The sequence below is a fragment of the Ursus arctos genome, unplaced genomic scaffold, assembly GCF_023065955.2.
Source record: "Ursus arctos isolate Adak ecotype North America unplaced genomic scaffold, UrsArc2.0 scaffold_9, whole genome shotgun sequence".
Lineage (NCBI taxonomy): Eukaryota > Metazoa > Chordata > Mammalia > Carnivora > Ursidae > Ursus > Ursus arctos.
The window spans coordinates 67,890,021-67,914,841 of NW_026623111.1; the positions used below are offsets into that span (position 1 = coordinate 67,890,021).

General features: G+C 43.8%; 1 protein-coding gene across 6 annotated transcripts in view; it reads left to right on the plus strand.

The window, feature by feature from the left end:
- Positions 1-24,821, plus strand: part of AFF1 (ALF transcription elongation factor 1) — a 227,104-nt gene that overhangs the window by 47,526 nt on the left and 154,757 nt on the right. For 3 of the 6 annotated variants that reach the window (XM_057309902.1, XM_026509772.4, XM_044388102.3), the window contains exon 1: positions 19,967-23,636. The exons of the other annotated variants lie outside the window; for them this stretch is intronic. Coding sequence is in view for 1 of the 3 variants with exons in the window: in XM_026509772.4 (XP_026365557.2) it covers positions 23,620-23,636 (17 nt within the window). In the remaining 2 variants the exon portion in view is untranslated. Of the gene's footprint in view, positions 1-19,966; positions 23,637-24,821 lie in introns of those variants that run through there. 6 annotated transcript variants of the gene reach the window in all.

Consider the following 24,821-nt stretch of genomic DNA (forward strand, 5'->3'; position numbering starts at 1 on the left):
TTTTTTTAATTTTTAAAAAAGATTTTAGGGGCGCCTGGGTGGCTCAGTCATTAAGCATCTGCTTTCGGCTCAGGGCGTGATCCCAGGGTCCTGGGATCGAGCCCCTCATCGGGCTCCTCTGTGGGAAGCCTGCTTCTCTCTCTGCCACTCCCCCTGCTTGTGTTCCCTCTCTCCCTGGCTGTCAAATAATAAATAAAATCTTAAAAAAAAAAAAAGGTTTTATTTATTTTTAGAGAGAGAGCAGGTACACGTGTGAGAGCCGGGGTGGGGGGGTGGGGCCGAGAATCTGGGGCAGTCTCCACACTGAATGCAGAACCCAACTCGGGGCTGATCCTGAGGAGACTGGGGTCATCACCTGAGCTGAAACGAAGAGTCGGGTGCCCTCCCAGCTGAGTCGCCCAGGTGCCCCTATTTTTATTTTTTTTAAACATTTTAGATGGGACGATAATATTGTGGTTATGTTTTTTAAGGAAATCATATTAAAGTCTGTTTAAACCTGGGAAACCCTGGTACTTGAGTTTCTTACCAATAAAATAAGAGGATAAGATTAGTTGCCTATCTTGTTTTTTTCTCTGCTTCTTATGCAATAGCCACTCCCTCTTGTTTTCCTCTTGGAATCTTATACTCTTAAGTGCAAACAGTAGTGTTGCATGTGGTTAAGTCTATTTAACACTGTACCTCTGTGGGCAGGGACTCCAGGGCTCAGCCTGATTGGCCTGATTGATCCTAGGCCCTAGAAAACTCCTCTGATTTTTTTTCCTGGCCCTTTGCCCTCTCCTGAGCAGGGGCTGACATGCAGTTCTGAGCTTTGAGCGAGGGGTCCAGCAGGAGCTCGACAACACAGTTTATGGACTGGGCCGAGTCAGACTGGGCTGACAGCTCTCTGTGTGGGAGACTTCATTCGTCAAGAGGTGGTAACTCCCATCCAGGTGGAAACCAGAGGCAGTAACCATTGTAGAGTAGTAACAATTTGGCACTTCTTGAAGGCTTCACGGGTTGTAGAAGATAGCCACTCCCCTTCAGTGCAAGCCATCAGCACCCCTGCTTTGGTAATATTCAAAGAGCCTCGGTTAGCTGTTGATGGGAAAGAAGTATGAAGAAAACACAAGGCCATGGGATACATCTCGAGAGAGCTGTTCAGGAGAGTTCGTGTACAACACAGCTGCTTGAAATCCCAGGTCCCCCGAGGGCAGTTTCAAGCTGCCCACAGAGAGGGCGCCATCCATGAGCAGCACTGCTGGCCACCAGCAGTAAGCAGAGCACAAAGGAGACACTTGCCAAAGATGCTCGGGGAACATGCTGAGAATAACGTAGGAGCGTTAGGAAAATTGTTTGTATACAAAATGTTTTTTTGTGTATTATTTTATCAGCTGGGGTCCACTTATTTAAGGTCGTTGGAAATATGTAACTACATATATGGCTCCCTGCAACTGTGCATTTATTAAAGGAGAGAGAAGAGGGGTAGAGAGGAGAGAGAAATGCTGTTAGTTGAAATTGTTTCAGCCAAGTTCTTGTTCTGAAAGCACTTTCTCTTCATAAAGTGATTGTCCTAGATGACCCCACCATCAATAACTGCATTACTGTTACCCCTCAAACTCGGTGGCATTAGCTTACAGCTTTGCAGACTTCCTGCTGGGATGGAGGCGGGCCTCTCTTAACCACGTCATCATGGCGGAAAACTCCAGTGTTTGTAGCACCTGACACATCAGGTAAAAACCAGGACTGGTGTTCCATGTTTACTTCAACTTGCTTTTTTAAATATAAATATCCTTATCTTTAGTCATTAAAATATGGTAGATGCTCTGGTCCCAGATTTCGAATTTCTTTTTTTTTAATATTTTTTTTATTATAAGTAGGCTCCACACCCAATTTGTGGAGATTGAGTCACGTGCTTTATGGCCTGAGCCAGCCAAGTACCCCTAGAATTTCTTTCAACCCCAAATACTCGTGGAGAACACCAAACCAGACCAACTGTGGTAATAAATCCCTATTTGCCTTTTGCAGAAGCCACCTAGCTGAGTTCAAAAGTAATGTCAAATTTGGGAGTACTGTGATGAAACATAGCTAGATGTCAGGAAAAGTATTTCCTAAAAGACTGTAAAAGTGATCCAGTGACTGACGGCTCGACAGTGTAACAGTAGCTTCTCCAGAGGCTGCTTGGCATAGTGATTAAGAGCAAGGGTTCCTGGAGCCAGGATGCCAGGGTCATAGCTCAGGCCCACCACTTACCAGCTGTGTGACTGAGAAAATCACCCAGCTCCGTGGGCCTCACCATCATTATCTGTAAAGCAGGGCTGGTAAAACTGGACTTGGCTTAATGGCTTGTGGTGGGAATTAATTTAATACGGGCAAAGCACAGTATACTGTGGGGGCTCAGCAAACAGTCACAATTCGTATCCCTAACAGAATTACTGCCAGCACCTTGCTTGCCGCTGTGCCCAGGCTTTGGTACTAGGACTGTTACTGAACATCTCAAGCACGCATACTGAGGGAATATTGGATTTGGGAGCAAGTCATCTTTCTGTGAATTTACAAGTGGAAGCAGTTTAGGGGTCCATTAAGTTGTTAATCATTTGAAGGCACGAGGCCAGCTGGCTTTGAGGTGTTAAAGGCCACTAACTAGTCTGTCAACTGGGAGTAGAGTTCCCAGCTGAGTTCTCACCTTGACCACTGGAAACTGGATGAGGTCTAATTGGATTAGCCAGGAAGTCGCCTCCTTTCGGAGACTATAGGCACCGCCTGTGAACTAAAACTTTTCTTAAAGGAATCCTTAAACATGATGCTTAAAACGAATTAACTCCATAGCTTAGAGATCCTTGATCATGAAGAGGTATAATTGGTTATTAATCAACTTTTTTTTTAGATTCATTATATTTTCAGGATACTTAGGACATAGAAAAATGCCCTTTCCCGCAGTTAGTAAGTGCTTTGAAGACAAAGAGTTTTTAAATCTCTCCTATAGGGTTATGCAGGGCTTTGGACATAATGGATGCTTAATAAATGCTGCTTTGATTTCATTTTAATCTTCCTCTTTTGAGTGACCTAGGTAGGAGGCAGAGCTCATGACCTCAAATGACCCCCCCCCCCCCCATTTTTTGGAGAAGAGCCTCTGCCCTCCAATGGAATGCAGAACTCGTGCCTCAAATTAGGTTTTGAATTGTTTGGATTCAAACATTTGCTAGGAATAAAAACACATTTGGGACAGGCCTGGCTGTCACAGACAAAGGTCAGTAGTTGACCTCTTTTTATGTGTGGGGAGATGAGCTCTTAATGTCATGTAAGCTGCAATTTACTGATCATTGTAGCTCGTCTGGGTATGTAAACTTTTTTTCTCACAAAAGGAGAAAACAGCCTGCAGAGATAGAGAAATGTTTCCTCTCTTCCAGTTCTTACATCCTTCCCTTTTATGTGTGTATTCAGGAAAATTTGAGGGTATTTTTTTTAAATATTTTATTTATTTGACAGAGAGAGAGAGCGAGACAGCCAGTGAGAGAGAACACGACCAGGGGAAGTGGGAGAGGAAGAAGCAGGCTCCCAGCGAGCAGGGAGCCCGATGTGGGGCTCGATCCCAGGACCCTGGGATCATGACCTGAGCCAAAGGCAGAGGCTTAACGACTGGGCCACCCAGGCGCCCCAATTTGAGGGTATTTTGAAGGAATGGCAAACTCCCCAACTCATAAAGGACTTCACCAAAACATTGTTTGGAGATTATTGTTTTAGAACGAATATCAGGATGATATTGGTCACTTGTCTTTGAGAGTAAATTCTTAAATCTTCTGTATTTCACAGTATAGTGCTTCTCAGACTCTATTGGGTGTATGAATCACCTGGGAATTTTGTTAAAATGTAGATTGTGATTTGGTAGATCTGAAACAACCTAAAATTCTGTATTTCTTGGATTTTTTTTGTTGTTGATTTTACTTATTTGTCAGAGAGAGAGAGCACAAGCAGGGGGAATGGCAGGCAGAGGGAGAAGCAGTCTCCCCATTGAGCAGGGAGCCTGATGCGGGACTCGATCCATGACCCTGGGATCATGACCTGAGCTGAAGGCGCAGACGCTTAACCAGGCGCCCAGCCACCAGGCACCCCAGATTCTGTATTTCCAAGCAGCCTCCCGTGTAGGGCAGTTCTCAGTTGGACATCGCAAGGCTCAAAAGTAGAGGTTTTCAAACTTGGCTTCACAATATCTGAGGACATTTAAAAAATACTGACGCAGGGGTCCCACCTCCAGAGAGTACTTGGCCCAGGTGTGGCCCCGGGTGTCAGGAACTTATCCGTCTCCCCAGGTGATTCTCAGGACAGTCAAGGCGTTGAACCAGTGCCTCGTCTGAAGGATCTGAATTGTTTCCATTATTAGTTCACATCTGTGGCAAGTACCTGTCTTCAAGTCACGTCCCCTGTGTGCGTTTTAAATTGTTGTTTTCTGTTGTTGTCTCTCCCTTCTCCTTTGGACGCCATGTTTTGAAAGAGTCCCTCTGCTAAAGAAACTCCATTTAAACAACTTTGCTGTTCTCCTATTTTTAAAGTAATCAAACCACAGAAGCTTGTCAGTCAGACTTCCTGGTGAGCATGAGCTCCCTGGCGTTACCACACGCAGTTGGCAGACGCTCCAGAAAGGCCCACAGCAGAGGCCTGCACATACTTTCCACGGGCAAATATGTGATTTCCTCTGGACTTTCTGAAGTGTCGAAAATCGTTCACTGATCTCCGGTTGTGGACCTCGGTCGGAGTCCCGCGATTACATAACGAGAGAGCTCCTCAGGCTCCACTGGTGGGGGCAGGGCTGTCCCTCGGGTTCAGGTGTAGGAAGTGGTCTCCAGCTGCCACTAGCGGAGCTCTTCACGGTCCTCTGTCTCAGTCATTATCTGTCAGCTGCGTTATCTTTTGGCTGCCTTTCCGCTCCGACGAGCACACATTCCCCTTGATCCTTTCCCACCTCGTGACTTGATACACAGGAGAGCTAGGAGCTTGTGGGAGAGCACGAAGGTTAAGATAGCAGGGGAGGCTGCAGCGGCTGGGATTTGAGACATGGTAGGGGGTCTCCAGCTGGAGAAGGGGGAAGGAGCATTCCACCGAAGAAAATATACTCTTGTGCAAAGACGGCTGGCAGGAGAGGCGTCTGGCTGGAGGGTGTTTGTGGTGATAAGCCGAGGAAGCAGGGGAGGGGGGTGGCAGATGAGAAGGGCTGCTGAAGTTTGACCCAGCGGGGATGGGCGTTGGATGTCCCTGTAAGAAGGATGGTCTTCATCCTGGAGGCCAAGGGCAAGGCATATTGTCTCTCTTCTTTTTCTTTTTTTCCACAAGAGAGTAACATCTGATGTGTATTTTAGGAATGATATATTCTGGCAGTAGTGTTGAACGCTAAGTGGGGAGAGAAGGTTGGCAAGAGAAAGAGTTCTTAAGCTATTGAAAAAGCATGATGATATATGAGAAAGAACCGGAACTAAGAGAATGGGAGGGGTTCTAGAAGACCTTGTGATTATTTTTAATTTCCAGAAGGAATTAGATGACCAAAGTGTCAGCTGGGAATAGGTACAAGATTGACTCTAAATAGAATTTGGTAGTTATTAGCCCTGGAGCAGTGGTTTCTAAACGTGAGTGTAAAACAGAATCACCTGGACTGCTTGTTGAAATTCCAGTTGTTGGGCCCCACCCACACTTATTCTGATTCTGTAGGCTTGGGTGGGGCCTGAACATTTGCAAAAGAATGCAGGAAAGGAGCAACAGGAATCTCGAGGGAAAATGGAAGACAAATAGCAAGTTGGTAGAACTTAAACCCAACCACATCAATGATTAAAATACATGACGGAACATTTCCATTGCAAGGCAAAGATCCAGCGGACTGGACTGCGCCCAACACAACACCCTTACAGTAGATGCGTTTCATTATATTTTAGATTTATTTTAAATATAAAAACATGCAGACGTATAAGAGAAAAGGGGAGAATAAGAAATACCCTCAAACACTAAGCATAAGAAAGCTGGACAGCTACAGTAGGATCAAGAGGGCGGAAGTAGAATCAGTGGATGACGGCTGCAAGGAAGCCAATTTCAGGTCTGTGCAGCACAGAACTTTCTGGTCTCATCACTGGCCAGCAGTGGGAGGGGCTGCCTTTTAATTACAGTAGATGTCCCTGGAGATTCGCAAACAGACTAGGAAGAGAAAGCATTCTTGCATAGAGATTTGGATTAGATGACCTTGGTCCCCTTTCTGGAACTAAGATTTGATTATTGTTTGTTTATTTATTATTAATTTTTTAATATAAAGTTGACTTTTTAAAAGATTTTATTTATTTATTTGACAGAGCATGCGCAGGTGAGAGAGCACAAGTAGGGGGAGCATCAGAGGCAGAGGGAGAAGCAGACTCCCTGCTGAGCAGGGAGCCCGAAGGGGGGCTAGATCTCAGGACCCTGAGACCATGACCTGAGCTGAAGGCAGCTGCTTAACTGAATGAGCAGAGCCATCCAGGCACCCCTGTTTATAGTTTATTATTTATAATAATTTTGATTGTTTGTTTTAGAGACTAGGAATACAGATACGTATTCATTTTATAATACTTAGAAAATATTTAAATGCTCAGAATAAGACAAGATATTTGGGGGTGCCTGGGTGGCACAGCGGTTAAGCGTCTGCCTTCGGCTCAGGGCGTGATGCCGGCATTATGGGATCGAGCCCCACATCAGGCTCCTCTGCTATGAGCCTGCTTCTTCCTCTCCCACTCCCCCTGCTTGTGTTCCCTCTATCACTGGCTGTCTCTATCTCTGTCAAATAAATAAATAAAATCTTAAAAAAAAAAAAAGACAAGATATTTGATCCTTCCATCCATAAATATCTATGGCTAGCATTTTGGTACAGAGGCCAGTCAATCTTTTTAATACACATATTCAATTACATTTTGATGAAGTGGGTTCCTTGCAAGTGCACCATATTGCAATTGCCTTTTTTTTTTAACTTTTCACTGTATTATAATATCCCCCCATGTCATTAAATATTTTTGTAAAACAGGAGGGCGAAAGTGTATTCAACCCAGGGGAAGATGATGCACTTAGAGACTAGTTGTATAAATTGAAAATAATAGGGGCGCTTGGGTGGCGCATTTGGTTCACGCATCTAAGTCTTGGTTTTGGCTCAGGTCGGGGTCTCAGGGTTGTGGGATTGAGCTCTGCATCTGGCTCCTCGCTGAGCTCAGTCGGCTTGAGATTCTCCCCTCTCTGGCCTTCCTGTTGTGCACGCCTGCATGTGCTCTTTCTCTCTGAAAATAAATAAAAATCTTTACATTGAAAATAATAGAGAAGCATTTCAAATGAAGAGATCCCCACCCCTGTACCCCTGCACCCCTGCCTTTTTACTATCTCAGGAGACCTCTGTGATTTAGGTAGTGATTACATACAGAGAAGGAGCCTGGGAAAGGGCGTCACTGATCTTTAGTTTGGGTAATGGATACTGGTGGATAATCAAGGGACCAAGGGGAGAGGAATGGGTTGGATGGAGTTGGGGTCAGATTAATTCTGGCCCTGTTGAGTGTGAGTTGCTGGGGGTCACCATTTGGCCTGTGGCCATTCTCAGGCCGACTTTGTCTCTTTCCCGCACCTCTTTGCCTTTTTTTTTTAAAGGTGTCACTACCTACTCTGCGCACCACCTGTTACTGTGCACACTCACTGGTTTTTGCTAGTTAAAAATTTAAGGAAGCAGGTGTTATCTTAAGGTGTTTATTGCTGTTCATTACAGTTAAACACATTATAAAGATAATGACATTTTTTAGTTTTGTGTTACTCATGTCCCTCCTGATCTGCTAATTGGAAGCCCTTTTTAAATTCTGCCTTCTGCTTTTATTTGCAAGAATGGAACCAGCTCTAGCCTTCCTCTCAGTTCTTTCCCATCCCTTCTTTGGGGAGGGACACATTGTCTTCTTTATAGAGAAAATGCCCTTTGCAGACTCAAGCAGCCTCTCAGGCTGAATGACAGGTGTCTCTTGGCATTGCCAGGGTGAGACCCTTTTTGCTAAGTGAATGATCCATTTTGGACAGCCTTCCAAGTGCCTTTTTATACCCAGGATCATGTTTCTGGGTAGCTGGGAAGAATGAACTCAGAGTTGTGGAGAGAGGTTTGGGCTGAGTGAAACTTCTGGAGAGTCACTGATGATATTGTCCAAGACCACATACAGAGACTGAGAGTTAAGTGAAGTTTTCCAGTGTCTTGTAATGAATTCTGGATGTATGAGCAGAAAGAATTATAAAAATGAGTTCCCCCCAAAATACAGTGGCATCCTAAAAGTCCACAGAAGAGAGCTTCAAGGAAGGTGGTCACTGGCATCACAAAGGAAGCCAACTACTCTTCATTTAGGAAGTTTGGCTAGGATGGTAGGAGATTGGGTGATAGCTTTTTTTTTTTTTTTTTATTTTTAGATTTATTTAGTAAGAGCTCAAGCAGGGGGAGGGGCAAAGGAGGAGAAAGGGGGAAAGAGGGGGAGAGAAGGAGACTCCCAGCTGAGTGGGGAGCCCCACGTGGGGCCCAATGCGGGGCTCCATCTCACAACCCTGAGATCATGACCCCGAGATCATGACCTGAGCTGAAACCAAGAGTCAGATGCTTAACCGACTGAGCCACCCAGGCACCCCAGGTGATAGCTTTTAAGAAGAGGAGACCGATATATGGGAGAAATGGCTGATTCTAGAACTGGGGTAGAGAAAAATAGGTGAGCCTGGTGCATCTTGTAGGACTGGAAGTTAGGGAAGTGCTCAAAAGACAAAAGGAAGGGAGCAAATCAAAGGGACAGAGAGCTAACCTGAGAGCACCCAATGGCCAAGTCTGGAACAATTTGATGAATAAAATAAGTCATGTAGCCCTGAATTAAAACCCAAAGGATAAAATAACCATGAGCGCATACTGATAGAAAGAAATGATTATGTAAGTTAATAAATGGAGAAGAAGCAAATCTTTCCCACGGAAGAATTCCAGATAGGATGTGTAGATACCAGCCATACTCTACGGGAGGTGGAGTGTAATTCCCTCCTTCCCTTGACTGGAAAACATCAGATAAACCCTGACTGGTGGAAGAGGAGAGGGGGACATTCCACAGCACACCTGGCCCGAACTCCTCAAAACTGTGAAGGTCATGAACAGCCAAGAAAAATGGAGATACTGTCACGGAGTGCAGTGTGTGATACCCTGGATTGCCTCTTGGAACAGAAAGAGGACATTAATGGAAAAACTGAATTCCAAACAGAGTCTGGAGTTCAAAGTAATATACCGGTGTTGATTTCTCAGTTTTGGCAAATGAGAAATAGTGCTATAAGATGTGAAAATGGGGAAACTGACTGGGGAGGTATATGGGAATTCTTTTTTTTTTTTTTTTAAGATTTTATTTATTTGACAGAGAGAGAGACAGCCAGCGAGAGAGGGAACACAAGCAGGGGGCGTGGGAGAGGAAGAAGCAGGCTCCCAGCAGAGGAGCCCGATGTGGGACTCGATCCCAGAACGCCGGGATCACGCCCTGAGCCGAAGGCAGACGCTTAACGACTGCATGACCCAGGCACCCCGTATATGGGAATTCTTTGCAACTTTTCTGTAAATCGAAAATTATTCTAAAATTAAAAAAAAATTTTTTTAGGGTGCCCGGGTGGCTCAGTCAGTTAAGCAGCTACCTTTGGCTCAGGTCATGAGATCCCAGGTCCTGGGATCAAGTCCCACATTGGGCTCCCTGCTCAGTGGGGAGTCTGATTCTCCCTACACCCTCCCCCCCCCCCCCGCGTTCGTGATCTCTCTCTCTCTCTTTCAATAAATAAAGTCCAAAAAAAATTTTTTTAAGGCGGTCTGTGTGTGTTTGTGTGTGTGTATGTGTGCGTGTGTGTGTATTGGGATGGGGTTTTGGAAGCTTGAGCTTGTTTGCAGGCTGAGAATAGGTCATTGGTATGGAAGGGCAGGGGTCCCGGGGAGGGGGAGGAGGGTTGCTCTCACAGTGCACAAGCAGAAGGAGATGTGGAAAAGTGTAAAGCAGAAGTAGAGAACAAGACCTTCAGTGAGGAGCAAGCTGAAGTCGGGCCGTAGTCCTAAAGGTTTTTGCTTGTGTGCGCACTCCACCCACGACAATGAAAAATGGCAAGTCTTCATTTTCAAACCTGTGAAGAAAATCTTCCACCTCATTTCGTAATTCTGTATAGCTAGGTAGAGAAGGCACGGGCCTTGCTATAGGTTGGTTACCTGGATGTCTTTCATGAGGAATCACCCATGAATATTTCTTGATTTGAGCTCAGGGATTCTCCTACATGGATCTGTTCCTTTGGGGCCTCAGAGGTGTTTACGCCCTGGAGCAATGCACCTTTGACTGGGGGTGAGTGAGACGCCTGCTTTTCTTGTTCAGGTAGGGAAAGGCAAGTGAGAAGTGGACGGCAAGCCTGCAGAAGGCATTTGGAAGTTAAGGACCTTGGAAAGAGATTTACCTAAAACCTTTGCCCTCATGCTTCTTGTGAATTTCCTCGGACCCCCAGTTTGAAGACCACCATAGAGGACCCGAGAGATTTGGAGTAAAGCTTTGGAATAGTGCCCGGGGGAAAAAGAGGGTTTTCTGAAGACCAGGGAGGGGAGGACTGCTTTGCGTTGAGGTCACAGCTGACGGGGGCACCCGGTAATTTCCAGTGATGCTCAGGATAGTTTTTTCCCTGCTAGTCCTGCCCTCCTTGGACTGCTCAGCTTCTCTCTCTCCTCCTTTGCCTCTTCTCCCTTTTCCTGTGTTTGCTTTATTTGAGATCTTCCAGTGGCAACCTTGAGCATTCCTTTGGTGAAGTGAGTTTTTTACAGTGTCCCCATTAAACAACATTCCATTGAGATGAAGTAGCAATTTTTAGGAGATTTGACCTGTGCAACTTTTAGACCCAAAGTGATATGAAAAAGTAGAATCATTGAATGACTGTTGTGGACCAAATGCATAGTACATTGAAGGAGGCATTTTACAGTTTGGATTAAGGTAACCTGTGTAACCTTTATTTTACCCCCCCCCCTTTAATTTCAACCAAGGTATGTTATTTTGCCTTCTAAATTTTTTAAAAAATTAAAAATGTTAATGTGTATATGTATACGTATATATGTATGTATATATATATATAGTGTGTGTGTGTATATATATATATAGTGTGTGTGTATATATATATGTAGTGTGTGTATATATATAATTGTGTGTGTGTGTGTGTATATATATATATATTTATATATATATATATATATATATATATTTCTAAACATATGTCTGTATATTTTGCCAAATAGATAATGGAGCACTGGGAAGATGATTCTGTTTCATTCTTGGATAACAATATCTAGTACATATTTGTGATTGTACTTACGGTGTGTTATATATGCCATATATTGTTGCCACTACCTGTGTTCAAGTGTCATTTATAAAGGCCATTAACTTAAAGAGCTAATAAGAAGATACTCTTGTGATCCAGGAACATAGTTTATAGTTTGGATTGTAAACTAGTCTGTCCCACTCACCTTGTAAATTCTACCCTTTTATTAAATCGTGTACCTTACTTTTGGTTTTAGTGTACTTGGTCACTGTAGGATTAATTCAGAAAATGTGGATGATTAGCATTTTCTCACTATACAGAGAAACTTGTTTGTTGTGTAGATGATGTTTCGGTGTCATGTAACCTCTTTCTATTTTCATGAGCAATTCTTCCCTGCACTGGGCAATTAATAAGATAGCTCCGAGTTTAAAGGGGCAGTGAAGATTCACCGGTGGGCTTACCTCTTACTTGTAAGCTAAGCTGGGTCTATGAGCTGGTGCAGTTCGAGAATACTTCAGGTCCCAGCGATTCTTCTCCTGAAGTCTCCAGACCTCAGGGGGCTCCCTCAGTGGGTGCCAGGGAGATCATGAGCATATCAAAGTATAACAGACATATGCATGGGGATTTCTCCTCAGATTTCATCCGAAAACCCAAGAATTTTGTGCCCCTCCACCCCCTACCCAAAGGTTAAAAATGTCGTCTTTGTTCAGTTTCATTACTAATGAGCGAGTCTGTGGTTAGGACACAGTGGTGTTTTCAGAACGCTTGGAAGTCGTAACACCCGTGTTTGTATTGCTGTACTGCAGCCACAGACAGTATCTAATTCCAGAAAATTTCTCTTGCACTTTCCTCTAGTATTTTTAGATCTGTTACAAGTCAGGTATAATCCCGCTTCAGTTTTAAATTACCCTCCCTAATTTACAAACAGTTTTGACAGCCTGGGTAATCTCAGGTGTAATGATGTGGTGATTCCCTTTTTCCTTTTGGGTTAACTGCTTGCTGTATTCTTCCATTTCTTCATATTTAAATAGTGCCAGAACAATTAGCACAGTTCACAGAGGAAACGTGTAATTGTAATATTACTGATGTTACTTTCCTAGCCTGTGGTAAGTGGAGACTCTGTGAGTAAATGCTCTGATGAAATACTGTTTCATCTTACTTAGATGTCTGATAGCAGCTTGTTTAAAGCACAGATGATCATAGTTGGTGTTGAGAAGAACAAGAGAAAAATGGCAAGCAGAAAGTTCTTAGGAGTAGACTTTTTCCCCTGAATTTATGCTTTGTTTCCTTGAAGGTTTATCACTCTACTATGGCAATAAGAATATATGCACGCAATGGGGTTTTATTGTTTGATAGAGATCTCTGACAATGAAGATAAATGCTGTCCAGCCATGATCCATAAAGTGATTCAGGAATTATAAACCAACAGTGAATCAAAAAGCTCTTAACATTATTTTCTAAATATGCATGACCTCGGTAAGTGGTTCTCACTTAGAAGCAGACACAAGTGTTACTTGGAGAAGGTGCCTAATGCATATCCCTGGGACCTCAACCCACGAGGACTTTGATTCAGTAGTTCTAGGCTCCACTGTGTTTTTAACACAAGTCCCAGGTGATCTGACCATATTTTTTCAAAGCTGATCTAGGTGCTAGCAGGTTACCTGGGACTAGTTACAAGGATACTACCTGTAATGCAAGAGAAGCCATGATGAGTGTGGAGAGGTGACGGGGACAAGAAAGTATTAGCAAATGACATGGAACGTTTGTGCCCTACAGTTATATTGAGAACCCCAAAGAGTTTTATATATATGGGTTTATCTATTGATACTTACTGTATTAAAAATTAAAATTGAGGGACGCCTGGGTGACTCAATTGGTTATACATCTGTCTTCTGCTCAGGTCATGATCCCAGGGTCCTGGGATCAAGTCCCACATCGGGCTCCTTGCTCAGTGGGGAAACTGCTTCTCTCTCTGCTCCTCCCCTTGCTCGTGCTCGCTCGCACTCTCTCGCTCTCTCTCTCTGACAAATCAATAAATAAGATATTTTATAAAAAATTAAAATTGAGATATTTAAAACAAATATTTAAAATAATAATAAGCCCATTACTTGTCAATTTAAATACTTTCTTAGTGAAAACTATTTCCAAAATAAAATAAATTAGTAACAGTTATGGCATTATTTTATGTCTATGCAAATCTCTTTACTGTTAACACAGTAGAAGCTTAATACAATAGAAGGCAGCTGGATTCTTGTATATGCTTCTGTATTCAATGTGTTGCAATGTTGTTTTGGTTGAAATCTAAGAAGGTGATCCAGTCTCACACAGAAAAGGGTGGCAGTATTTTAATGCCTCCTTTGATGTTATACCAAAACTAAACAAATCATATTTTCTTAAAGCTTAGTTGCAGTGTGGAATCTGAAATCCTGTCACTGAGGTTTTTTTGTTTGGTTTGGTTTGGTTTTTTTACTTTGATACATTAGAATCCATTGGTCTTACACTTTGAGTGAATCTTCTACGTGTGCATGACTTTGTACCAATTAGAAGATATCGGTCAGGAAGTTATGCAGATCTTCTAAAAATCACATTTATTTCCCTCATCTTGTTACTGGAGTGGAGCCCAAGGGTGCAAGAACACCTGAGGGCGGGGCGGGGGTGGGGGGCGGTGGCGGGGGTGGGGAGCAAACAGACCAGGTTCTGCCACCTGCCACTAAAAATATCTAAAGGCTGAGAGAAGAGTGGTGGTGAAACAAGAAAGGAATTTCAGTGAGGTCAACACTGGGAAGACAGAGGACTAATGTCCTAAGAATGTCTCCAAAGTGCTGAGAATACTTCTAAGTTTATATGGGGAAGACGTGGAACAAAGATCAGTAGATACTCCAAGTGGCAGCAAAGGTCAGGTTGACTCTTGTCTTGGGGTCAATCATGTGGGGTCTTGCTGGCGTCAGGAGAGTAGTTTATTTCTGGAGGGGGTAGTTTTGGTTCCCATCACGGGATGTTTTGCCTGCGGGGTTTTTGCCGGAGTTAACAGATCAGCTTGAGGGAAAAACAAAGCCATTAAGAGGAAAAGGTTGAAGGCAAAATGGAGTCAGTCAGGGCAAAGACTGGGTCCTCTTCAAATCCTCACTGGCACATCATCATTCCATTTCAATGGAAGGAGGAGGGACGACAGTCATTTCTGCTGTAACTACTTCCTGCAGACCAGGAATAATGTCGACATTTTAGAATGCAAGATTCTGACAGGTTAGGAGAATTTTGTTTCTTGTGTCCCTGCTGAGGAGGACAGCAAGGGCATCTCTGAGCTAGTACAAGCGTGGGCTTCTGTGTGACAAATACAAAGTCAAACAACAACCAAAGAGAAGAAAAAGAAATATAGCAATGCTTAGCAGGGCATATTTCCATTTAAAAGGAATCGAATTTAGTCAGCTGCGGAAAGATCTAGATCTAGGGCATTTGTAACAGTTACGTGTTTGTTTAAATCTTTCTTGGCTTCAGTTATATTTTTTGAGTAATTTGGAATAGAGACGTAACATCCTGTTTTAATGACAGTACAGCTTCCTCCTTTGGCTGCAGTCAAAATGTGAAGGACCATCCAGTTTTGAAGGGCTTACCTTTTGACTTTGTGTGGTTTCATCATTTAGGAGAGTGACTGCATGCTGGGTCTGCGTAAAGGTGGCTGTTTGCTTCGCCAAAGCCCCCCACGTTGATAGAGGCAGCTCCTGGGACAAACATGGCTAAGGGATAAAACCATCCAGAAGCCCTCTCTGCCCGATGTGGAGCTTTAACAATATCCCAATTATGAGAAATCACTGGGATTTCATTTTAATTTAATCAGCGGGAGGTAACTCACCCCCAAGTGCATTGACTAATCCACTCATAATGAAGGTAAGGCCATCCATTATTTCCACAAGTCCATAGCTAACCCCATAGAGTGGGGGTACACTTGGCTTTTAAGGAGTGATTTTTGCCATCCCAGCCACATAGCTTGAGATGATCTCTGAATACTATTTAAGTTTTTATTATGTAGGGGGGCAGCTTTACTCCATTGGACTTGCTCAGCAGTTAACTACTCAGTTCCACCATGTACTGCATTTCCCACATGGCGGTGGGGTACGGGTTGGGGTGGTGGTGGTGATCTGTTCCTTTACTAAAGCAAACACATGTTGGGGAGCTGCAACTCTGCACTAGGGGAGCAAAGTATACCCAAAAAAATATTCAACTCCATCTTGTATTTCCCCAGGGAGGTCCTGTGTGACCTGGGTGAATAATTTGAGAGAGCTAGTCCGATGGGCAACCTCACGCTTAATGTGACTGAGAAGGGAGTGGTAAGAACTCCTAACGAGCAAGTGCCTCCCATTATCCAGCTGTTCAATCATATGCCCATGGGTCCTTTTTTATCCCCCACAGAGTAACAGGCATGAAGATTGTCTGTATGTGAGTTATTGTGGCAATTTCTCTGAAGTTTACCTCAAGTTGTATAGGTTAGGTGAGCAACAAACCTTTAAAGACAATCAAAACTAGAATCTAACATCCACAAAAGTGTGTTATTGAGACATAATTTTTCTCTCTAAAACCACCCTCATTTCCAACAAAGATAGCCAAATTAAGACTAGTTTTAAGACTAGTTTTTAAAACAAGTCCAGTTTTAACAAACTTGGCCTAATTATTTACATAAGCACAGCAAGAATAATAATTGGCCATATAAATTCTTTTAAATCTGTTTTGCTGGAACTATTTTTAAAATTTCACACAGAGAGAGGGAGAAACAGGCTCCCCACTTGTCAGGGAACCTGATTCGGGGCTCGATCCCAGGACCCTGGGATCATGACCTGAGCTGAAGGCAGATGCTTCACCGACTGAGCCACCCAGGCGCCCCTTGCTGGAATTTTTTATAAGGAATTTCAGATTGAACTTTTAATAGCCTCTCAAGGTGAGAAGTCAAGCCAAATACTTGCTGTCAGGTTCTACTGCAGTACCTGTAGATTTGGGTAAATTCCTCTCTTCTTGAGGTCCTCCAAGCATCGGAAGAGTCCTGCATATGCCCGGAAGTGACATTCCTTACTCATTTGGTTAAGGCTGCCGGGAACTCTGTAAGCAAAGTATCGGAGAACATCTCCCAGGGGGTCTATTGGCTCCATAAAGTCAACGTCAGTTCCTTAAAGCTGTCTGGTCATATCTGAGTCTATGTTTGTCTCTCTCAAATATGACATTCCACTCAAAGCCCTGGTAATATAACCAGTGTTTCCAGTGGTGTTCCATTGCAAGGAGAACAGATTCTTATTGAACTTATGTAAACAATTGTAATTGTCATGAAAGAAAGAATACTCATGGAGAGTTTCTGAATTCTAAAGGGTTCAGATAGGGAGAAAAGATAAATATTTTCATTCATTCACAAAGGACTATTTTATCATATTTCTGTAGGTCATAGATATTTTAAGAGAAAAGTTTTCCTTAAATCTGGAAGAGCAAACAGAGAACCAGCAGTGTTTCAAAGAAGAGTTATAAAAACTATAATCATCTTCCTCAGTTCATTCACTTCCTTGTTATTAAATCTTGTTCTGTTTGAATGCAACTTTTCTGTTAGTTTTGGAAATTCTTACCCAGTTTAGTTTCGTGATCTTAAGGATATCAGAAACCTGTATTTGTCAAAAGTCCTTTTCATGAATTCCCTTGAAACACATTTTGCAAGAGCCTCAGAACAATGATTGTAAATGACAAAAGACTCAAAGATGGACCTGGTTAAAGATCTGGTGAGAGTTATAACGCATTATAATGCAGTTGACAAGGTAATCCAGTTCTTTTTGTGACACATGGCATTTCCATAAGTAGAATGTCAAGTGATGACCTTATACCAGGACATGTTGAAACTTTAAGAATTTCATATAATTTCTAGGACAGAGGGGCGCCTGGGTGGCTCAGTTGGTTAAGCTTCTGCCTTCGGCTCAGGTCATGATCCTGGTGTCCTGGGATCGATCCCCCCACCCCCCAGTTGGGCTCCCTGCTCAGCGGGGAGCCCGCTTCTCCCTCTGCCCCTTCCCCCTGCTCATGCTCTCTCTCTTTCACTCTCTCTCAAATAAATAAATAAATAAATATAATCTTAGAAAATTTTTTCTAGGACAGTTATAGCATTTGCCCATGCAATATAACCTAAGAAGGTTTATCATCATTTGTTTGACAGTGCTTCCCATGTAACTTAACATACCAAATAAACAAGCCTAATTAGTCAAAAAGACTTCATTTTGAATTTGAATTTTGGGGAAGTTTTGTTAAAAACCTCAGGTTTTATTTTTTTAATTTTTTTTAAACCTCAGGTTTTATTTATTTATTTATTTTTTAAAAAGATTTTATTTCTTTATTCAACAGAGATAGAGACAGCCAGCGAGAGAGGGAACACAAGCAGGGGGAGTGGGAGAGGAAGAAGCAGGCTCATAGCAGAGGAGCCTGATGTGGGGCTCGATCCCTTAATGCCGGGATCACACCCTGAGCCGAAGGCAGACGCTTAACCGCTGTGCCACCCAGGCGCCCCTAAACCTAAGGTTTTAAAGCAACATGCCTAGATAGAATTATAAATCATTATAAAACATAACATTTAATCATCTATGTAACCAAAATGGCAATAAGAGATTCTACAGAAGGTTACATAGTTGCTAGCAAAACTTAGCACCTTTAATAATGAGAAGTTTTGACCTTCTTAAGTAATCAAAGACCTGATAAAGACAAAACATAGAAACTTTGGTTTTTGGGGCACCTGGGTGGCTCAGTCGGCTAAGCGTCTGCCTTCAGCTCAGGTCATGATCCCAGGGTCCTAGGCGATCCCTGAGTCAGGCTCCCTGCTCAGTGGGGAGTCTGCTTCTCCCTCTCCCTCTGCCTCTTCCCCGGCTTGTGCTCTCTTTCAAAATAAATAAAATCTTAAAAAAGAAAATCCAATTCTAAAACAAAAGGAAAAAGAAAAAAGAAACTTTGATTTTCTGGGCAGGTAAAGAAAAAAAAAACTATAATTTCTTATCAAGAGTAGACCAATAATCTAAGAAAACTTTGTCATATTAACAGAAAGAAAAAAAAAAACCCCAATTCCAATCTTACACCAGTGTCCTTTTAATATTCATTCATTCCAATCGTAGTCCTGAACACGCACAAAACTGTTTTCCAAAGATTCCCCTTCACAAACCTTCCACAAGGGTTTGTTTTTTGTTTTTGTTTTTTACATTCATATTTTATCCTAAGTTTTCTCTCCCTAACTGGTCTCATTTTGGGGCAAAATTACTTTGTTTTCCTCAACAAAAATGTACTCCCATTCTCCTAACCTTTCTTAATCAAAAACACATCTTACTTTCCCTACACAGTGAGTTGCTCTCCTTATCGTGTCTAGCAGTCTTAATTACATGGATCAGAATTTTGACTCTTAGACCCTTAGTCTCCAGTGAAAACTTAAGTAGTAACCGACTGTGAACTGTTACACCAGAATTCTGTAGGTTGGCAAATTTATGAATATATTTCATAATTTTTAGGAACGTGTTTATTCATAGTACAACTTTCAGTGAAGCATAAACTATGTTTACTAGTAGACCCAAGTATCTTTAGTTTCTTTGTAATAAGACAAGTTTAGTAATTAATGTTTCAGTATTTTATGTTATTTGGAAAAGACTTACATATACAATGAGTTCAAACCAATTTGTTATTTAGCGAAATTTCAAAGTATTAGGTTACCAAAGATTTTGAAAGCTATTTAAAAGTTTACTTATAGGGCGCCTGGGTGGCTCAGTTGGTTAAGCGTCTGACTCTTGATTTCGACTCAGGTCATGATCTCAGGCCCCGTGTCTGTCTTGGTGCTCAGTGGGAGTCTGCTTGGGATTCTTGTGCTCTCCCTCTGTCACTCTCTCTCTCTCAAATAAATCTTTAAAAGAAAAAGTTTACCTGTAAACTTTTAAAAAAGATTTTATTTATTTATTTGACACAGAGAGAGAAACAACAGCAAGAGAGGGAACACAAGCAAGGGGAGTGGGAGAGGGAGAAGCAGGCTTCCTGCCAAGAAGGGAGCCTGATGCGGGGCTCAATCCCAGGACCCTGGGATCATGACCTGAGCCAAAGGCAGACGCTCAACAGCTGAGCCACCCAGGCTCCCCCCTATAAACCTTTTTAAAAAAATCTACTTGCTTTTAACAATTACCTGTGAAAACTTCATGAGAGAGACTAAATTAGCTGTCACGTTGAGTCATCTTTTTGCTGACAAATTGCAACAGAGATAACATGAGCTTATTTGACCTTTAGTGAACCATGGTAGAATGAGTTTTATATTTAATTTTGATAACTCTAAAGACATGTCTTTTTTAATTAAACCAACAACCTTGAATTGGCTTTCATACCAGGTATGCTGCACCTGTGTCCGCTAAAAAGTCCATCAGTTTGTTCCCCACTGTCCGTCTTACCTGGCGCTCCTGTGGGGAAATCTGAAGTGGGTGGGGTGAGTCTAGGGGAGCCCCTGTACTCCTTCATGCTGATTTTGAACCTCACATAGAGGGGGCCCAACAGCTTGGGGTGCTTTGTGCTCCTTGATGGTGAAGGTAGAAGGAGCAGGGGCCTATGGCACCAGGAGCCCCAAGGATAATAAAGGAGGCAGTTGTGCGAACCCAGCCAGTGGTGGTCCAGGACAGGAGGAGGGTGGGTGAGGTGGTGGCAGAGGCGGCAGGGGTGCCCCCAGCAAGGCTAGAGGTAGAGTCAAAGTCTGGACTAACTTTCCTTTATCTCCATCTCCTGTCTCTCCCTCCTGCAAGACAGGCTTTTCCTCTGGTTGCTTTTTAGCCCTCTGCATCATTTATTCAAAATATATCCTAATGGACTTTCCTTGGAAACAGAAGTATCTCCAATCTTCCCAGGCAAAAGTTCAGAAAAAACACAGAAGAAACAAAACTACCACTAAACGAAGTTCACAGTACCTCTGTTAGCATTCCTTCTTTCCCAGAAGTCGGGGCTTCACTGACTGAACCAAACAAGCTTCAAGACAAGCTAAGAGAGCCAAATCAAAACCCTTGTATAGTGGTAACTGAATGGGAGGAAGGAATCCAAGAGAGCCATTTAGTACCATCTTTCCTCTGAGCTTAACATACACATAGGCCAGGTAGTGTTACAGTAAAATTCCACCTTCTTTTTAGTCATAGGTTCATGGCTAAAAGAGACTAGTCAGCCAGTATTCTCCTTAGGGGGGTGTGAGAGGGCACAGAAATAGTACTTCCCATTCTTACACAAATTTCAAGAGACCTTACAAACACATATCCTGACTTCCCTACTTGCCACTCGTCCTTTCTCCTCTTCTAATGGTACCTCTAATGATAAATTTTATAAATTTCTTGTTACAAATCGTATGAGCAAGCCACACAAGCTCAGAATGGTTCCAAGGAGCTCAGAGAGCAGGGAACTAGAGAAGGACAGGGCCCAGCACGCACAATGGAGGAATTTACCAGGAACCAAATCTTTCAGGGCCCACTTACTCCTCAGTTCATTTTTCTGCTTCGCCAAATGTGGTTAAGGCAGTTCGTGCCTATCTGGGGCGGAGCGGAAAGGAGTGTCCCCAAAACAAGTTTAGGCAGCTGTAAGGGACTGTTCGCCTCACTCTCCCTGCCTGAGGTCGACTGTCACTAGTGCTGTCACTAGTGGCTGTCTCCAACCTGTCATCGTCACTAATTTGGGAAATGAACGGGTGAGCCCTGGCACCCTGCAGCCGGCTGCTCCATCTGGGAATCCCAAGAGGGCTGGACAAAACGGAAGCACAGCTCCTGGCCAGCTCACCTGAAAATATGTTACTGGAGCCCCAGGGTGCAAGAACACCTGGCGAGGGTGGAGGGAGGGCAAACAAACCAGGTTCTGCCACTCGCCGCTAACAAAATCTAAAGGCTGAGAGACCAGTGGTGGTGAAACAAGAAAGGAATTTATTTCAGTGAAGCTAGCACCAGGAAGACAGTGGGCTAATGTCCTGAGAACTGTCTCCAAGGTGCCGAGAATACGTCTAAGTTTATATAGGGAAAACGCAGAGCAAAGATCGGTGGGTACTCTGCAGCTGCGCGGCAGAGGTCAGGTTGATTATTGTCTTGGGGTCAGTCATGCAGGGTCTTGCTGGTGTCAGGGCAGTCCTTATTGCTTGAGGGGGTAGTTTTGGTTCCCATCACTGGATATTTTGCCCACTGGGTCCCTTGCCTGAGTTAACAGATAAAGCTGGAGGGGGAAAAAAACAGTTAAGAGGAACAGATTTGAAGGCAAAATGGAGGCAGTCAGGGCTATGACTGGGTCTTCCTCCAATCTCATTGGAAAAGTCTTTTAATTATTGGGAAGCTATCAGTGGCGGATGTAAAGTTTTCCAAAATGCTTGAAAGCTCAATTTTATCATTGGCAATACATACTGTCAGTTGTTTTCCTTGAGGAAACAGACTCACTTTGTTCACTTTTGTGAAGATGACTGCCAAAAACCCAAGTTCGAAAAACCGCAGTTCATCATTCTTGCATGTAAAAATGGTAGTCCGTGAAAAAACAGCTGGTTTAGCTCGCAACTCAGTTACACCAGTACTTTTCTTCTAGACGATTGTACTTCACTCTGCAGGAGCGGAGTGGTCCTTGTGTACTTCTCATTTTGTCACAAAGAACATCAAAAAGACCTCTACTTGAGGCCTTGTTGAGGTTTAACAAAAGTAGTAATTCCTACTGCTTGCTTCATTAAGGACATTCGTAAAGGACACCTGCTGTAACTGCTGGTCTGTGGTGGTGAAGAATGCGGTGTTACTAGTTGTGTTTGCAGCCACTGCCTTGGTTGGGGCTCAGGCGCCTGCAGTTACCCCACAATTGCTTTTGCACCATTAGTGCAAATGTCAGCACAGTCAAAAAGACAGATCATGTCTTTGTGTTATTCTGTAGTTTTGACCTCTCAGAAGTTCTTCGGGACTCCCAGGAGCCACTAATCACACTTTGAGATCCACACATAAAGATGCATTGGGCCTTCCTCCCAGCATTGTATTTTTTCTTGCCAGCGGTCAACGTGCCTGTGTTCCGTGGCTTGGCAGTAATACAGTCTGGAGTCTGTCTTTGTGAGGGGGACAACAGTGTACCGGTTCCAGGTAGATCTGAGGAGTCTCCAGGGCAGGCATTCATTCAGCATTCATGTAAGAGCTCCCCATTCCTCCAGTGTGCTCCTGGAGCCCAGGGGATGCTGTGGCACAGCCTCCCTCCATCTCTGCCTCCCTTAAGGTTTGTCCCGCTTACCTGCAGGCACTGTTGAAATACCTTCCCCGGTCCTCTTAGGAGGACCCGTTTTCCTTTGTACTTCTTACACAGTGTTTACTATATTGTTGGTTTGCATCCTCGGTGACTGTGTTTTTAAATGTCAATCCCAAAATGAGTTACTGTTTACTTTGTAATCTATGTTGTCCAAAAAAGGGAAGGGCGTTTTGTTAATGTTTTTTTCTCAATGTAATGAAATCAAAACTGAAAGCGAACAAAGTAAAACAAGGGTGCGTTAGTTGCACATTTCCTGACTGCAAGCATTGGAATGATCAAAAGTAGCGAACGCGGTTTACTGCTGTGGCTTTTTTCCTTGCTCACTGTAGCCTCTTGGTGCCCAATATTCAACAAATATTCAAATTGGAGCTGGAGTTCTGAGCGGCCGGGTACTGTGTGTTCCCGCGGTGTGTTTGTACATTGTTAAAACCTGGCAAGAGAGCACTAGCCAGGAGCCTGCAGGCGGGGCTGGGCCGCGAACGAGCGAGCGAGCGAGCAGGCTGCGTCGGCACTCGGGCTAGGTGCCCCCGCCCGGCGCAGCCTCCGGCTCGGGCCGGTGGAGCGCCGTGCCCATTTAAGGAGGCGGACCATACCACCAGAACTTTCTTGACAGGGGGTATTCAGGCGAACTCGGACAACTTTCGGTGAGCCGAAAGACGATTTCGCTTCTCTTCTAACGCCGGCCCGAGTTCTAGTGCCGCTCGGTGGGGGCTGTGCGCTGGTGGGCTTTGGACGTGGGCTTCTTGGGTTTCCCTTCTGCGAAATCGCCCCGAGGGATCTCACTGGCTCTGAATTCGGACGCGACGTTCCCCGAGCTGGTCCAAAGTGTAGTTCGCCTGCAGAGGCCCCAGTGCCCGGATGTCCATCAGGATTAGTGCGAGCCAATACGGTCGGAGCCCGAGGCTGCGCTGAGGACGCCCGGGCTCGGGAGCAGGTAGTCCCGTAACACCGGGGAGTCGCGCTGGGGAGACCGTCCCCGCCCGGCCCCGGCAAATGGTGAGCGCGGCGCTGGCAGAAGGGCCGCGGGTTGAAGGCTCCGATGGACAGAAGTCCTTGAGCTCTGTAAACTGAATTATGGCAGCCCAGTCAAGGTAAGCCAGGCACCGAGAGAAACTTTTTAAATGTGTTCGTGGCTAGGGGAATTGAAGGTTGCGGGCAGCGGTGGGGGAGGGACGGTTGGGGTGCTGCGAAGACCGGCAGGAAGCAGCTTTGTCATTGCTTTCTCATCATTCCCGATGCTGTGGTTCATTACTTAATGTCAGATTTAAAAAAAAAAAAAAAAAAAAACAGTTGGGAGAGCATACTGGACAATTCCTGCAGAGGAGAGGAGAGCGGTTGAGTTAAAGTGAAAAGTTCAATTTCTACCGTCTTCCAAAATAATTGTTATTCTCGGAGGAATTAAGTTGTTTTAACTTGGTTGCCTTTGCCCAAATTTTTCATTTAGTTTCTTTGTGCACCTCCCTTTGGTTCTCCTGATTTGGGGGTGGCGGGGGGAGGGGACTAGTATTTTGATCGGAATTTTAGAAATCATTTCATGTAAAAACAGCTCGCCTTGGAGAAGGTGGTTGAGAATTTGGCTGGTGGGTGATCGAAAATTTGACTGCTAAAATGTATTCCACGTAAAACGGCACAGCTTGCGAGTATCTGCTGAGTAGGCAAAGACCGGGAATGTGCCGGGGTTGGTGAGGGGAGAGGATAATGAACTGCAGTTGCTGTCAGAGGAACGCTATTTGTAAGAACCTCCAGCTCTGACTTTCCATAGTTGGTTCCTTTTTTTTGGTAATGAGTGTTAAGGAGTGATGACAAGGCATTAGTGATCATTACACGATTCAGACTGAAGTGTGTGCGTTCATTTTAGTTGTGACAGCAGTTGGTGCTTAAGGGAAACTTAGAGTTATATTTAAATTCTTTTTTTAACTTTTAGTTTTACTAGAAAGCAGTTTGGTGTCACCTGTTTAAAGTAATAAGGCTCTTCAAGTTGATATTTGGTGGAGTACAGTGATTTGGGGATGTCTTCGAAGGCTAAATACGTTTCAGGTCTGAAAACTGAAAGAAATAGACTAGCTCGAATGCTGAAGTTTGGGCTCTATAAAATTCGAGACTTTTTCCTAAGAGGACTTTCTAGGAAGAGAAACAACTACTCCATAGAGTGTGCTATTTGCTTTATATATTTAATCCTCTCAACTCCATGGTTTATCCCCTGCCCCATGTTCTTGGTTGTTTTAAGAAAGGTGTTCTTAACTTGTGACCGAGTAGTGGGAAAACTTAGATGAGAA